Here is a 15,454-nt window from a genome sequence, read left to right as displayed (position 1 = left end):
CAATTTTGCAGCCCAATCACTTCAAGTTCTTTTTGAAGAATGTAGTCTAATACTTATTTTTATGGAATTAGAGTTCTCTAAATTTAAGTTAATGTTTAATTATCAAGGAGAGTTTTGATAACAAAATAGTAAGGGGTAATGTACTGGTGTTAGCAGTAGTGGCAGCTCTGGAGAGTTTGAGTCACTTGTGGGTCTAATGCCACCTCCACAATTCAACAACTTTGTAAATGTCGACAGTTTTCTAAGCCTCTCATTTCCTTGATTTTCTTATGGACTGTAGGAATAATGATACATGCTTCATAGGCTTCATGTAAAATGAGGTAATATATACAAAATTCTTAGCACAGTGCCTGGCATATGGTGAATCTTCATGGGTGGTACTGATGACAATGACCATGATGTGCAGTACCAAATCAACTCATACCTGCCATTTACATGCAGTTCCAGCCCTTTCGACCCTGCCATATCCATGCTCTTTGCCCTATGCCCACCTTGAAAAACAAATGTAAATTAAACTTAACAGGGAACGGCTTCTGTCCTCATCAATATTCAACTGAGACTAGTTAAAAGGCAGCCACTGAGGTAAAGATATTTGGGAAAATTGAGTTCTAGAAAGATCTAGCTCTGCCACAAATTACCAGTCCCTTTTCTTCTTTGGTTACATGTGTAAATCAGGGATTTCAACAGAAATTTAATCTTTCTCTCAATAATATATTTTTTACTTTTCATGTGGATGTGCAAAGCCTTAGGAAACTCCTGATGTTATTGTTCTAGAAGTTTTTAATGAGCTATGAAGGTACTTCAAAAAGTTTGTGGAAAAACAGATCTAAAAGATAATACAAATCTTTCCATGAGCTTTCTGAAGTACACTTGCATATCAAATCCCAAGTGTTTTCAAAAACAATAATGAAAAAAACAAATAAACATTGAATGACGACACATCACCTTTCAGGGTCAAAGATTTCTAATCTGAATCTTTGAAGATTGAGGTCATAGATATAAATCTAAGCAGAGAATGAACATCCATAAAGTTTCTTTAAATATTTGGGATTTTCCTTACTATTATTGGCAAAACGTGGGAAGACTGAACTGTGCTCACAAAGTTTTCAAGCTCAAGTGGAAGAGACTGTTCGTTGTATAGTAAGAAGCTCTGGGGTTTTCCTTAGGTCCCTAGGCATTGTTTTTTTATTTTCTTTTCAGCAATGGAACGGGGAGTAGGCTGCAAACAAGCAGTTTGCTGCCAACAACATGTGAAACCTGTTATATTGGTCATTCTGGAGCCTATTCAAGCACATACTGTAACTGGGTAAGATCACTTTTCACTTTAGCAGAAACTTCAATTTTGCTATAGGAAAAAATATCATAGCATGTTTTTTCATTTTTATTTATAAATCATGAATGTTTCTGTAAGGAATAACATTTAAAATGACATTGATATACTCATAATTTTGATGTGAGAATAATGAGGATATTAGTACCAGTGAGTTTCAGCTACTGATTGCTATGTAATAAACCAACCCAAAATTTAGTGGCTTAAAATAATTTGTTATTTCTCACAATCCTGCAATCTGGGCCAGGCAGCCTTTCTGCTCTGTGTGGTGTCTACTAGAGCTGGAATTTATAGGAAGACTTCTTCACTGACATGCCTGGAATCAGAGCTGGGAAGCCTGAAACACTTGGAGGCTGGCTGAGCATGTCATTCCACGTGAGTAGCTTGAAGTTCTACCATCTTGGTGGTCTCAGGGTAAGTGGCAGCTTCCAAGAGAAAGAAAGATGAAACTGCAAGTCCCCTTAAAGGCTGGACCCATAATAGGACAACATCACTTCCATCACATTATAGTGGTCTAAGCAAGTTCAAAGCCAACCCATATTTAAAAGGAGGGAAAGTAGACTGCACCCCTTGATGTAAGGAGTAGCACCCACATAGGAGGGAAGGAACTGATGGCAGCCGTCACAACACAGGGTATTTCATTTACCAGGAGCTCTTTTCTTTTCCTCTTTTTCCTTTGGATTTCACTTTGACCTCTGTCTGAAATTTTTCAAATGTCAGGACTAAAAAAGTCACTCAACTTTACAATGTAAGGAATGAAACTTTGTAATATTCATTATAAGTTTTCAGTGATTTTTATAATAGCAATAGAATCTTGATTTATATTACTGTTGTTCACTCTAAGGATAAAGAAATGAAGCCTCACAAGAAATGGAAGCACTGATCCTCAAATAATGCTCCCAGGTAAGAGAAGTGGGCATTACAGTGCCAGAAGATTCCAAATATCTCAGATTCGTAATATATACATGGCTAGTTGGATCAAGCCACCTATCCATTTTTATGTATCATACTGAAACCTATGTGGGGTTTTTATAAAAAAGGGATTTGTAATTACCTACTTCCTCTTTTTATTCAAATTAATTTTCCTTTCCTGATCCATGAATCATTCCTCACAGAAGAACTGGCTGATGAATCAGAAAGGAGTCAGTAAATTCTAATGAGTCTAAAAGGAGAGACAAGCTTATCACTGCCAAAGATCAAAACCAAACCCGAAAATTAAAAGCTGTGTTTAAAATGCTGTTTGAGACACTGAAACTGAGTTCAGGAAAACATACCTTTATCATGACTCATTCTCCCTGCACAGCCACCCAGTGAAGGGAGGAGGAGGCTAGTGAATCTCATCAGGAGCCACTGACCTCCAAAAATGTGGATCACAACAGTCAGCCAAAGGACCACAGAAGCCAAGCTGTTATCACTGTCCCAGGCCATGATCAGGGAGGGAAGGGGTTGACAGTGGCCATCTACAGCACCGAGTGGGTTCCATTTAATGGGAGCTCTTTCTTTGTTCTCCCCTCTCCTCCATATTTCATTTAGTTTATTTGAACTCTGAAATTAAGAGATGTCAGAAGCAAAAAAAATCTCACAAAATGTTAGGTGTAAGAGATTGATACTTGTATTCATTATGACCAACAAACAAATGTTGATGTAAAGTTACTCCTGTTTGTTGTCAGGCACATTTAATCTGCAAAGGGAGTGCTTAGTTTGGAGAAATCATGGGAGATTCTGAGTAATGAAAAGACTGATGTGAGCTCTTCATTTATTTAAATATGACATATTTAAATTATGTTTAATCGCATCTGCTCACCAAACCTAAAACACTAAGGTAAATAAATAATCATAATCATTCTGATTATTAAAAAAAAAACAACAACCCAAACAGCTTGGCTATAAAGAGACTGTAAATTGAACTTGCCTTCTCTTAATGTACCTTATTCATAGTTAAAAGTGATTTATACACAAACAAAAACCCTTGATAATGTTTGAACAAAAGTATTCAAATTTAGCACAATTTGTAACTATGAAATTGCATTTTTTTTGTAAGAAAAGCAGATTTATTTTCCACTCTTGATTTAACTTACTACTTGAGAATATATTTTTCATAATACTATCTAATATTTTTTAAATGTTCACTTAGTTAAAAAATTTGGGCAAAATATAACTAAACTATAAACCATCTAAGGTGCCCTAGGAGGAAGGGCTGCTTTTGCATGCTTGGCACAGAAGAAAACTAAGCTGAATCTGCTTGAGACTAATTAGAACCACACTCCTTCCCAGGTACTAAGTGTACATGGGGGTGTAGAAAGTATAGGTTTCCCGGAGAAAAAAGGAGAAAGGCTGGGTATCAGTCTGTGTGTTGCCTCTGAAGCTTAAGTTTTCAGAGATATTAACTACATCTGCTTGAACTGTGGAATCTGGACTCCTGAGTGGGGCTTGTGCCACTTACAATAAAAGTATAGTATCTCAGAAGCAAAGAAAAGTTTTTCAAAATACAATCCAGTTTTTCAAAAATACAAACATGGGACCTTTCAAAACGTACTTAATATTTTTACTGACATACTAAACTTTTCCACAGTCTCCCCTTCAAAATGTACATATTTATTTTATGTGTAGTTCTGTAAATTTTTTCTTTAATTCTAAAAAATTCTCAACCAGTAGCTCTTCAAACCTTGCTTTCCCTCCATTTCCACTATTCTATTCTTCTGGCAATCAATCTATTTTTATACCTCTTAGGTTTATTTTCATGATTTTTCTTTTTTGTTTGCTTCCTTTTTGAATTCCTCAATCACAGCTTCAGAACCTAATTCATTAATTCTCTCTTCTCTGTGTCTCATCCAGAGTTTATCTCAAATATTAAAATACTTTAAAATCTCAACTACTATATTTTCCATTGCCATGATTTCTGAATCATGTGAATTGTTTCACATTCATATTTATCTGTCTTTATTTTATTTGCTTATATTTATTTATTTATTTTAAATACTTAAGTGCTTTTAATGGACATATCCTTTACATCAGGGGTTGGTTGTCAAACCTTTTCTGTAAAGGTCCCGATAATAAATATGTTAGGCTTTGCAGGCTGTGTGGTCTCTGTTGCGACTACCTATATCCAACGCAGTATTATGAAAGCAGCCATAGACAATATGCAAACAAATGGGCATGGCTGGGTTCCAAAAAAAAAAAAAAACTTTATTCACAAAAGTAGGTCACTGCAGCCACTGGGGAACACAGTTCCTCACAATGAGTTACCATATGATCCAGCAACTTCACTCCTAGGTACATATCCAAGAGAAATGAAAACATAGGCCAATACAAAAACTTGTACATGAATGTTCATAGCAGCATTATTCATAATAGCCAAAAGGAAAAAACAACCCAAATGTCCATCAACTGATAAATGGATAAACAAAGTGTAATGTATCCATACAGTGGACTATTATTTGGCAATAAAAAGGAACTAGGTACCGATACATGTTACAACATGAATGAACCTTGAAAACATTATGCTAAGTGAAAAAAGCCACATATAAAAGATCATATATGCCATGATCCTATTATATGAAATGTGCGGAATAGACAAATCTTTTTTATTGAAACATAATTGATTTTACATGTCTGTGGGGTACAGTGTTGAATATCAATATCTGTGCAATATGCGATGCTCAAATCAGGATAATTACTATATTCAACATTACAGAATGTAATCATTTTTTGTGGCCCTCTATTAATTTCATGCTAATGCCCCCTCTCCTACCACCTTTCCCATCTCTGGTGGCCTCAGTTCTGTACTCTCCTCTTGAAAGTTCAATGAATTTTTGTGATTATTGCATCTTTCTTTCTTTCTTTCTTTAGCTCCCACTTCATGAGTGAAGACATGGGGTATTTCTCTTTCTGTGCCTGGCTTATTTCATTTAACATAATTTTCTCTAAGTTCATGCATGTAGCTGCAAATGGAAGAATTTTATTCCTTTTTATGGCACAGTAGTATTCCATCATGTATATATAGCACATTTTCCTTATCCAGTCATCTGTGGATAGACGTTTAGGTTGGCTTCATATCTTGGCTATTGTAAACAGAGCTACAGTAAACATGGGAGTGCAGGTATCCCTTCGACATGATGATTTCCATTCCTCTTGTTATATACCCAGCAGTGGGATTCCTGGATTATACGGTAGATCTACCTGTAGTTGTTTGAAGAAACTCCATACTGTTTTCCATAATGGCTGCACTATTTTACAGTCCCCACCAACAGTGTAGGAGAGTTCCCCTTTCTCCATATCCCCGCCAGCTGTTGTTATTCTCTGTCTTTTTGATAATGGCCAGTCTAACTGACGTTGAGATGATAACGTGGTTTTAATTTGCATTTCCCTGGCGCTTAGTGATGTTGAGCATTTTTTCACGTGTCTGTTGGCCGTTTGTATATCTTCCTTTGAGAAATGCCTATATAGTTCTTTGCCCATTTTTTAATTGGGTTACTTGTTTTTTTACTGTTAAATTGTTTGAGTTTCTTGTTTATTCTGGATATTAGTCTCTTGTCAGATGCTTAGTTTGCAAATATTTTCTCCCACAGAATAGAGAAATCTATGGAAACAGAAAGTTGATTTGTGGTTGCTTAGGGCTTAGGGGAGTGACTGCAAATGGGTACAGGGTTTCTTTATGAGATGATGAAAATGTTCTAAAATTAGATTATGGTGATAATTACACAACTATATAAATATACTAAGAACCACTGAACTGTGCAGATTAAACAGACAAACTTTATGGTATGTAAATTATATCTTGATTAAAAAATAAATAGATAAAATGGGGAAACAAACAGGTGAGTGACCCATATGATCATAGTTTGCTCTTTCCTGCTTTACATTTTTGAGGATCCTAATACACTTATTCAAAGTTACTTACATATTTTTCTATTTTTAAAATTTTTTCTGGATTAATCTTTTTAATTGCTGCTTTTAAGGTTTGTCTTGTTAGTTTTCCTTCTGTTTTTGAGACTTTTATATTGCAACTAATACAAAGCATTTGTTTCTTTGCTTGTTCTCCTTTCACTCTCTCTTTCTGGCTACCTTTTGCTTTGAAATGGTTTTCTTGTTGCCTCCACTCTGTGGCTTCCAGTCCAAAAGAGGACTATGTTGATGTTTTGGGTCTTCTGTCCCCATGGTGACATTATGGATATGGTAGAGAGTCTGTGAACTCTAAAGAGCTTGGCTTAGGTACTCAATGAGATGTACTGTCTGCCTTCTCCTTGACTCCCAGAGTAACTTAAGCCAAAGCCCAAGCTACTATAGCAGCTCTTTCTCAGGCTCCTCTCATGTGGACTCTGTTGTTCTAGTTTACCTGCCTTGGGTTATGACCTTTTAGTTCTCGATTTACCACCACAGCAGTTGAGTTACTCCTGATTCATCTGCATCTGGACCCAGGAAACATCGGGTCCCTGCCTTCAGCCCAGCTGACCATTTTGTATTTCTGTTCTATTTTTGATCTACAGAGATGTTCATTGCCTTTTTAATACTCTTCTATGTTATCTTTAACTGCTCCATCTATGGAGTAGGGCAGAGGGCAAACCATGAATTTATAGTGCTATATTGATTGGATATTTTACAGGTCAGTGCAATGGAATTTTAGCAGAAAGAGTCAATGAGAATGTCAAATGCTCCTTGGTAAAGTAGACAGAATTTTCCTTTTTCTTGGAAGTTTGAATTTGAAGTGGAGGTGAGTTATAGTAGGTTGCAAATAAAATATAAAAGATCAGGTCAAGTTCAAAGCTGAACACATAGTTTTGGGAACCACAGAAGTCAAAAAAAAAATGTCCTAATAATAAAAACTTTCAAAGGGATACTCACAAACAGATCAACAAGATAAATCATTTAATTTCTACTTTTGATGATAAAACAGTTCCTCTTCTTCTTAATGTTATATTTAGCTTGGATATCCATTCCTACAATTATAGAATTTTATGATGCATTTATGTTTATTAATTTATTCATTTAGTCGACAAATATTAATTATGCTCCTGCTATCCAGTGAACACTCTGCAAGTCCTTAGGGATACAGAGATGAATACTAAATGGTCCTTGCCCTCAAGGAATTAACAATTTATTAAGGAAATCAACCACATATACCAAAACCGGTCACCATTCCATTCTAAGATAAGTGCTATAATAACCGTAGAGACAAGTGTTTTAAAGGTATATATGAGGGAATAAGTAATTCTCTTTTGATGTAATTCTGTAAAGAGGCGATTCCAAAGAGAAGAGGTAGAATACTAAGAGCTTCCAAAATTTCTGTAAGGGAGTAAAGTGAGGTCTGGGGGAATTAACTTGTGTTTGTCAAGCATACCATTTTTACATAGGTTATGGGTTATTTTGAAAAGCTTTGGATGTCTAATAAAGATTATAGGAGGGAGATAAACCCCTTCCACTTCTCTTTCACTCATCCACATTTTCTCATATCATTTACTCAGCGCATGGGTTTTATCAACTGATGATGGGGAGTTCAAAGTACGGGGTTCCTTACATGAGCAAAGATGGCAGTTATCAGGCAATTTTAGGAAAGAGTAAATGGACTGACATGGCTAGAACACAGGATAGATAGTAACTAACTTGGGAATGAAAGATGGCCCAGGGGTGGACTGTGGGAACTCTGGTACACTAGAGAGACTGGACTTTGCTTTTGGGTAATGAGAGAGACCTTGAATGGCTATGATGCTGGAGAGGGAGGGGATCCACTTTGCATTTTTGAAATACAGACATCTGAGATAATAAAATGAAGAAGAAAAAGGCTAGAACCAGAGACACTAATTAGGAAGATGCTGCAAGAGTCCAAGTGTGAGATAATGACTATTACACTGAATTGTCATGGGAATAGGAAAATAAAAAAAACCATAAATATTTTCTATTTGTAAAGTTACAATAGAGGAATGCTTCTATTAAAATTTCATTGCAAGAGAGGGCTCCCTAGTTGAGATACAACTGTGCTAGAACTTTTAGCATTATGTCCAATGCTTGAGGGCTGTTTTTCAGATAATTGGAGTCCTATTTTATCTACTGTATCAGTGATGAATCATATCCAAGAGGCGTATGGGGTGATTTAGGCATTTAATGGATTACTTCACTATGTTAGGCACTTACGTTATCACTATTGAAAACATGCACACACTGGCACATTTACATTATATGTATAAAACAAAAGCAATCTTGTCTTTTAGGGAAAGAAAAAATACAACTTTTCCCTCCAAAAAACAATACATATTTTAATAAAATGAATCTCAAGTTAAATAAAAGCATAGCTTCATGATATATTCTACATCTCATGAAAGAATAGGATTTCTACACTGAATATTATTTTTTTATTGAAGAATTTAAGATTAATCATAACTTAAATAATATTTCTGCCTACACAATGACTGCATGCTAAATGAGAGAGAATAGAGAAGATTTGGCTAGATACTGCTGTCCTATAAACTATTCCACAAACTAATACAAAAAAGTCTCTTCTTTTAAACTATAAGGAAAATCTTTTTGCATCTTTCCTGATCCAGTTCAGGAGCTGTATTTTCTTACGTTAGAATGACATCCTGTAAGTGACAATATCTATTTAGCCCCTACGAGTGTATTAGATATGATTGTATGGACTTCTTTTATGGTGTCTTGCATAAACTCTAACAAGCTCTTACAATGTTAAGAATTCCTCTAAGATTGCCATTCATTTGACTTTACATTTGTGAAAGCTCAGAAAAGAGAAGACTTCTATTCTTCATTGGCCCAAGAGGAATCTTCCACCCCCAAGCCCTTAAGATTCTCTCTAAGATCCCAGTTACTCACACAACATTTTAGAGAGTTTTCTGTATTTAGGTGTATGGTTATTGTTCCTAGATGAGAAAATTACTAAGCAACTCTAATCTAACAATAACAACAAAAAAGAATCAGATCATAAAAACCTGTGCTAAGTATGATTCAAAGGGAAAAAATGAGATGCAGTGAAAGCCAATTTGAGCTGGAAAAACTGGCACTCTTAAGTAACCAGACATGTGTAGCCACTTATGAGGCTCTCTGATTACACATGTTTTTAAACATCTGTCAGCACAATCAGAAGTCCACATGCAAAATGCAGCACTCATAAGCACTGTGGAAGTATGTCTGACTGAAGAAGCCTCAGAATCTGGGAGAAATGAATCCATGTCACAGGTAGAACACAGGTCGCTATTGCTTGAGTTGAAGAAAGCTTGGGAAGCAGCTCCCAAAGGCTGTGATTCGTTTACTTGGACATTCATATCTTAAGGATAAAACCAGAACTAGCAATAAACCTACAGAGCCCTGAAGAAAGAGGGATGCCAGGAAGTACCAAGAAGCAGGAGACACTGGAGAGCTATAGCTTAACTTACAGCTTCAGAGCCGAAAGCAGAGCCTAACTTCACTCCATTTTTTGATTAAAAATATTCAGTGACATTTTCCTGCTATTAAAATTTGCCCATCTCCAAAGCACAAATATAGTTCCTTTCAAACCTGCAGCATTTGTTCTTCCTCTGAAGACATCGTCATATGCTTTCCACTGTGGCTTCACCTGGTAGGCATGGATGAATACCACAAACACCACCACGAGGCACATTAAAGGCACAAGAGCTCCAGTGAACAGGGCTGCATAGATGTTTGGGATAAAACACCTGAAAGAGAGAAGAGAAAATGCAGACTAACTTCAATACAGATGATTTCTAAATTCAGAATATATGACATCACTACTTTATACTTAGCTCTTTGTATCTCGATGTTGGCAACAGCAAATTTTCAGTTTGCCAAATTAAAGCTTTGTCTGAGTAGAGTCTACTTAGTTGAATCTAGCTCACTGCTTCACAAAGCAGGTTCCCTGGAATATCCATCTCTTGGCAAGCTCAGAAAAATTCCAAAAAGGTATGGATAAATACACTTGAGAAATGCACGCTACATACATCTCTTAGAGATTCAGGGTACATATCTGTCATTTAAAAAGGCTATAGAAAGTCATAAAGTCAATATATTTGGGCTCTGGAATCAGAATGACATTTAACTCCAGCACCACATCTTAAAAAATGAGTGAATTTAGGTATATCTCCTAACTTCTCTGTACCTTCCCTCATCTTCAAAATAAGAATTCTAACAGTATCAACAACAAAAGTTAGTTGTAAAGATTAACTAAAATAATTCACATAAAGTGGTTAGTAAATTTTGTTTAACACACCATTTCTAGACTTAAATGATGATTGGACTCCTCTCCTTTTTTCCCATACATACATACACACATGTACACACGTACAGGGTCACGCTATAGGACTAATGTTCCCTGAACACATTTTAGAAATCACTGAGCTAGTCAAGTCTAGCTTATGTTTCAAATTAGTTGGTGCATTCAAGGGAGAGTCCAAGGCTCCTTTCTATTCCCTTTCTCTAACCTCAAAAGAAAAAGAATGCCATCAAGGTTCATGGTCAAGAGGCTGATGGTGGAGTCACTGTGTCCTGTCAATGGCTGATCCTGCCCGTGTGGACTTCTCTTGACTCTCTGGCTCCTCAGAGTGAAGAACAAACAAGGGCTGATGTGTTCCTGCATAGGAGGAGGCCAGGCTAGGCCTTCTCTCCATCTTTCCATCTCTCCTCTCTCTTTCTCCCCTCCTTTCTCCACATCTCCCTGTCCTACCTCTTTCCATTTGGATTTTTCTTCCTGGGATGAGCCTAACAGAGAAAATTAAAGATGAGGGATCATGTAAGTACTAGAGCTAATAACAAAGCATTTCAGTACTTTGCTTCGCTTTCCCTGCTCTCTCTTCTTGGCCTAAATGTCACTCGGGGACCACATGGCAGAAGGTATTGTTTAAAGGCAAAGCTCAGGATTTTCAGGCTCCACTCTGTCATTTCCAGAATCTTGCCTTGTGAGTGGATTAACAGTTTTGTCTTTCTGAAGCGACACATTTCCCCAAGAGCCATTTACTCTTGAAAATGAAGGCAATTTTCCATTTAGAAGCTATGCTATACTGCGTGATTTTCTTTTTCTTTTTTCTTAGTGGTTGGTTGGTAACAAGGATCAAACCCTGGACCTTGGTGTTCTCAACAGCATGCTCTAACCAGCTGAGCTAACCAACCAGCCCTGTGTGATTGTATCTATTATTACTGTAGTTTATGCAGAACAATGGGGTCCAAGGCAAACTTACATTATTTATTTACTTCTTTTGATAACACTGAAATCACCAGGAAAATGGTTTTAGAGACATAACTGGAACTTTTTATTCCCAGGTCATAACCTCTTTTTGTTCTTTATGTAAAATCTTTCACAAAAATCTCAAAATTGAGGAGTATTATATAGGCTCTCATTGTCTAAAACTGTGCTTTTGAGATATCCTAATAGATAATATACCTCCTACAAGTTATAAGACTATACTTTTAATTAAAAGAAATCTCAACAAGTATCTCTTTTTAAATATTTTCCCCTTCTCCATTTTTTAATATATAACACATGTGAACCTAAATTACAATTCAGCCATAAATACTGGACTTTGAAGAAACTAAAAGAAAAAAACCCATATAACCTATTTAGAGGGAAATCTCAAAATCCACAATATAGGTTATCAGGAAAAACAGTCATTCTTGCAATTTGGGAAATTTTATATTTCAAAAGAGATACATTATTAAAGTCCTTACTCAGATGTTATTTCTAGTTAACATGACATGCTAAATGTATTCCTCGTGTAAACAAGACACATTTCAAGAGATATTTCAACACACACTCTGCATCTGTAATGGATGTCAGAATGATGAATTTCCTGGCTTCCAGAATTTAATTTGGATGGCACAAAGCCTGAATCCTTCCCTGTACACTTTTATCTGTATGTAATAAGACCTGTTTTTCCAGGTAAAAGGCATATAAAGCAGGCAAATATTAATGGCCTTGATATTGAATATATTTTTGTACTAAAAACAGTGGTCATGGTGGCTACTCATTATTATGTATCCTGGCTTCAAATGATTACTTATTTTCTTAATCTGAATTTTGGAGCCTCTGACAAAGAATGGCCTAAAGGTGCTTAGACAAATTCAGATACTGATGAAGGAACACACAGGCTTCATTGCCTCGTTTTTGCCTTGAAAAATGTCATCTCAGTTCAATCTGGGGCTATAAAATAGGGATACTTACTGACTCTATTGTGTTGCTCTATGTGTATAAAGATTTCACACAGAGCGTTATGGTACAGGGATGACTGTCCAGCATCCACGCTCTCCTGTGGCCAACCATGTTTGGTGCTCACCTCTCTATTTGAAGAACATTACTTTAGAAAATAATCTTTGAAAGCTGACCTCCAGCTAATGGTGCACTATCTCAATTAAAGAATAAAACAGGCAAAGCGGACCTCCAGGGAGTTAGAAGTATCCAGGCATGTTCACAGTGCCTTTCAGGAAGAGAAGGGAATTCCTGAAGTGCTATTGCTCTTAAAAATCTCCTTTGCAATTCTCTCTGCTTGTATGAGGACTTGGCCATGATGGCTCATTCTATCAGAAAAAAAGAGGCAGGAAAATTACCCAATCTTGAAGCTATGTGCTTTTCTGCTTCTTTCTTCAGAGCCCTACAAGTCATGACCTCTCATAAGTTCTGTGCCCCTGAGAGTGCCCCACGTTTACCTTCCACATGGTCAACTTGGGGCTGGATGATTCAGGGGGAGGGCTTTGGTCCAACAGCACATCTGTTCTTGTTGGCAGCTGCTCCTGCCTTCCTCTCTACCTAAGGCACTGTAGTACTGCAGGCCCTCCTTACCTCTTGCCCCACTCCTGTCCACCTGTGACTCCATCCCAGTCTCCGTAAACAAAAACGACCTGCCTGTGTACTACCTCTTAGGGATCAGGGAGTCAGACAACACTTCTGAAACACTAATATTTTCAAAGGAGACAGGGTTGCAAGGGAACCCACGAGTGCAGATAACAGACAGGCCCTCCCATTCATGTGATTCAGTCCTTGGAAAGTAGGTGGAATAGGCTACGTCACTCCACATCCCCAAATTATCCCTCACACACTTAACACTTCTTGTTTTAAATTTGCATTTAACTTTTTCCTTGAAAGCTAATAGGTATTATTCTAGTTTTCTGAGCAATATTGAATGAATGGGATTTCTACCTGGGTATAATAAAATTTCCCATATGTATTTAAAAGTGCTCCAAATAAATTAACTACATTCTACCCTTGAAATAAAGAAAAAAAGTCTCACTAACCAGAATTCCTCCCCGTGCAGCCACATAAGAGGTATGTACATCCAGGTGGTTTGAGGATTGGATCACATGAAAAATCATGTGAGGAGTTAGGAAACTATGAATATCACATTAGAATAGTTTCTGAAATAAGGCTGGGAACAAATTCTCGGAAAAACTGAATGTAACGTAAAAAACGAGCAGACTGAAGGCTATGTGCACAGCAGGGCCGTGGAAGTGGTTGACTAACATGCTGGCAGCTATTGCTTCAAGAACAGATCTGGCAGATACCAGAAAATGAGACAGGCCACATGGATTTGCTTTCTTAAAAAGGGCGAGGAAAACATGTTCCTTGTAATTACCAGCTCATCCAGCTTCAAAGTACGCCAGTGACCTTCCTCTCTTTGGATACTGAATACTCTTTTGGGTTCTTGCAATCACGTGACTAATTTTTATTGTTCCCTTTTAAACTGTCATGGGTAAATTTTCTTATTATAACCCACAGACAGTCCTAAATTATTTCAAAATCTTGTCAGGACTTCATCCTTTTTTCTATTTTCAGCCACATAAAACAAGTAGATGCTGTTTCATTACCTTCGGTTTTTCCCCTTCCAAGTCTCCCCTCGGAGCATTCACAACGCCTTATGTCACTTTCTAATTTAGCAAGATTATTACCTCCCCTTGGTAGCACTTTATACTTACTGAAATGTTTTCACTTGCATTACCCAACTCGATTAAAGAAAATAATGTTGGTGGCAGGGGGTACTTGAGTTTCTTTATTATGGCATGAAATCAGCATATGGAGCTCAGAAGCAGGGGAGTCTAGGAGAGGCATGAATTCCACTTATGACCATTGAAAATACTGGGATGGATGCTGGGAACTCCTTGTATGTGAGACTATGATTTGACTACATTTAAATTATATTTTAAATAAATAAAAGAAGAAAGAAAGAAAGAAAGATACAACAATCACGATAATACACTGAACTTTCAAAAGAAGAGAACAGAACTGAGGTTACCAGAGGTGGAAAAGGGGGCGGAGGGTAAGGGAGGAATTGGTAAAGGGCCACAAAAAATGGTTACATTGTATAATGTTGGATATACTAATTATCCTGATTTGAGCATCACATATTGCACACAGGTATCGATATTCGACTCTGTACCCCACAGATATGTACAACCAATTATGTTTCAATAAAGATAAATACATAAATTAGATTTTAAAGAACAAGTTGACCCTGGCAAGCTGGAAGATGTGAAGAAATCCAGGCAGCTGACATCTGGGTTACATCTGGATTACACAGGTAATGAAAAAGGATGTAGGTAATGAAAGAGTAATAAATGTTTGTTTCCAAGGTCTTCTTTGTAAGTACTTCTCAATATGACAATGATAATAGTTATGATTCACAGGCTCATGTGCCAACCTCCCCCAGGAAGGTCTCCTGAGTATTTCTTTAATGAAGGTATCTACATCAAAAACTATATTTGTTGCTTCAACCAATTTTGTCTTTTCCACGTGGAAATTCATAGTGATGCCTTACATTATCTCTGGAATAAAGGGGATGGTTTGACAGGTTTATTCTATGAATTTACTTAATGTATCATCAACCAAGAATTGCTTATCATTTATCGCAAACTGGTTTCTACTTTTCGTAGAGAGTATGTCTGTTTATTGGCTTTATTAGTTGAAGAATACAGATGTTATTCACTATGTAGATGCTTATCATTTATAAATAAAATCTAAGCCAACACTTATGATTTCAATATTTTTTTCCTTGCACGCCCAATTTACTTTCTTTCTAAGGATGATGCTCTTATTTAACACACATTTTTATTCACCTGTGAATACGTATGTATGCATATACTGTGCGCAAATGTATGTATTTCCTGGTTCATTCAAAATAGCCGGAAAGGTTTAGAGAAACA

General features: G+C 36.7%; 1 protein-coding gene across 1 annotated transcript in view; it reads right to left on the bottom strand.

Annotated features, from left to right (window-relative positions):
• ADGRV1 (adhesion G protein-coupled receptor V1) overlaps nucleotides 1-15,454 on the bottom strand; it is a 548,065-nt gene that overhangs the window by 74,547 nt on the left and 458,064 nt on the right. Inside the window, exon 85 of the mRNA XM_063086652.1 lies at nucleotides 9,833-9,990. Coding sequence (XP_062942722.1) covers nucleotides 9,833-9,990 — 158 coding nt within the window. The remainder of the gene's footprint in view (nucleotides 1-9,832; nucleotides 9,991-15,454) is intronic.

Source organism: Cynocephalus volans, chromosome 2, assembly GCF_027409185.1.
Source record: "Cynocephalus volans isolate mCynVol1 chromosome 2, mCynVol1.pri, whole genome shotgun sequence".
NCBI lineage: Eukaryota > Metazoa > Chordata > Mammalia > Dermoptera > Cynocephalidae > Cynocephalus > Cynocephalus volans.
The sequence above is the reverse complement of the archived record's forward strand: the minus strand, read 5'-3'. Positions and strand labels throughout refer to the sequence as shown.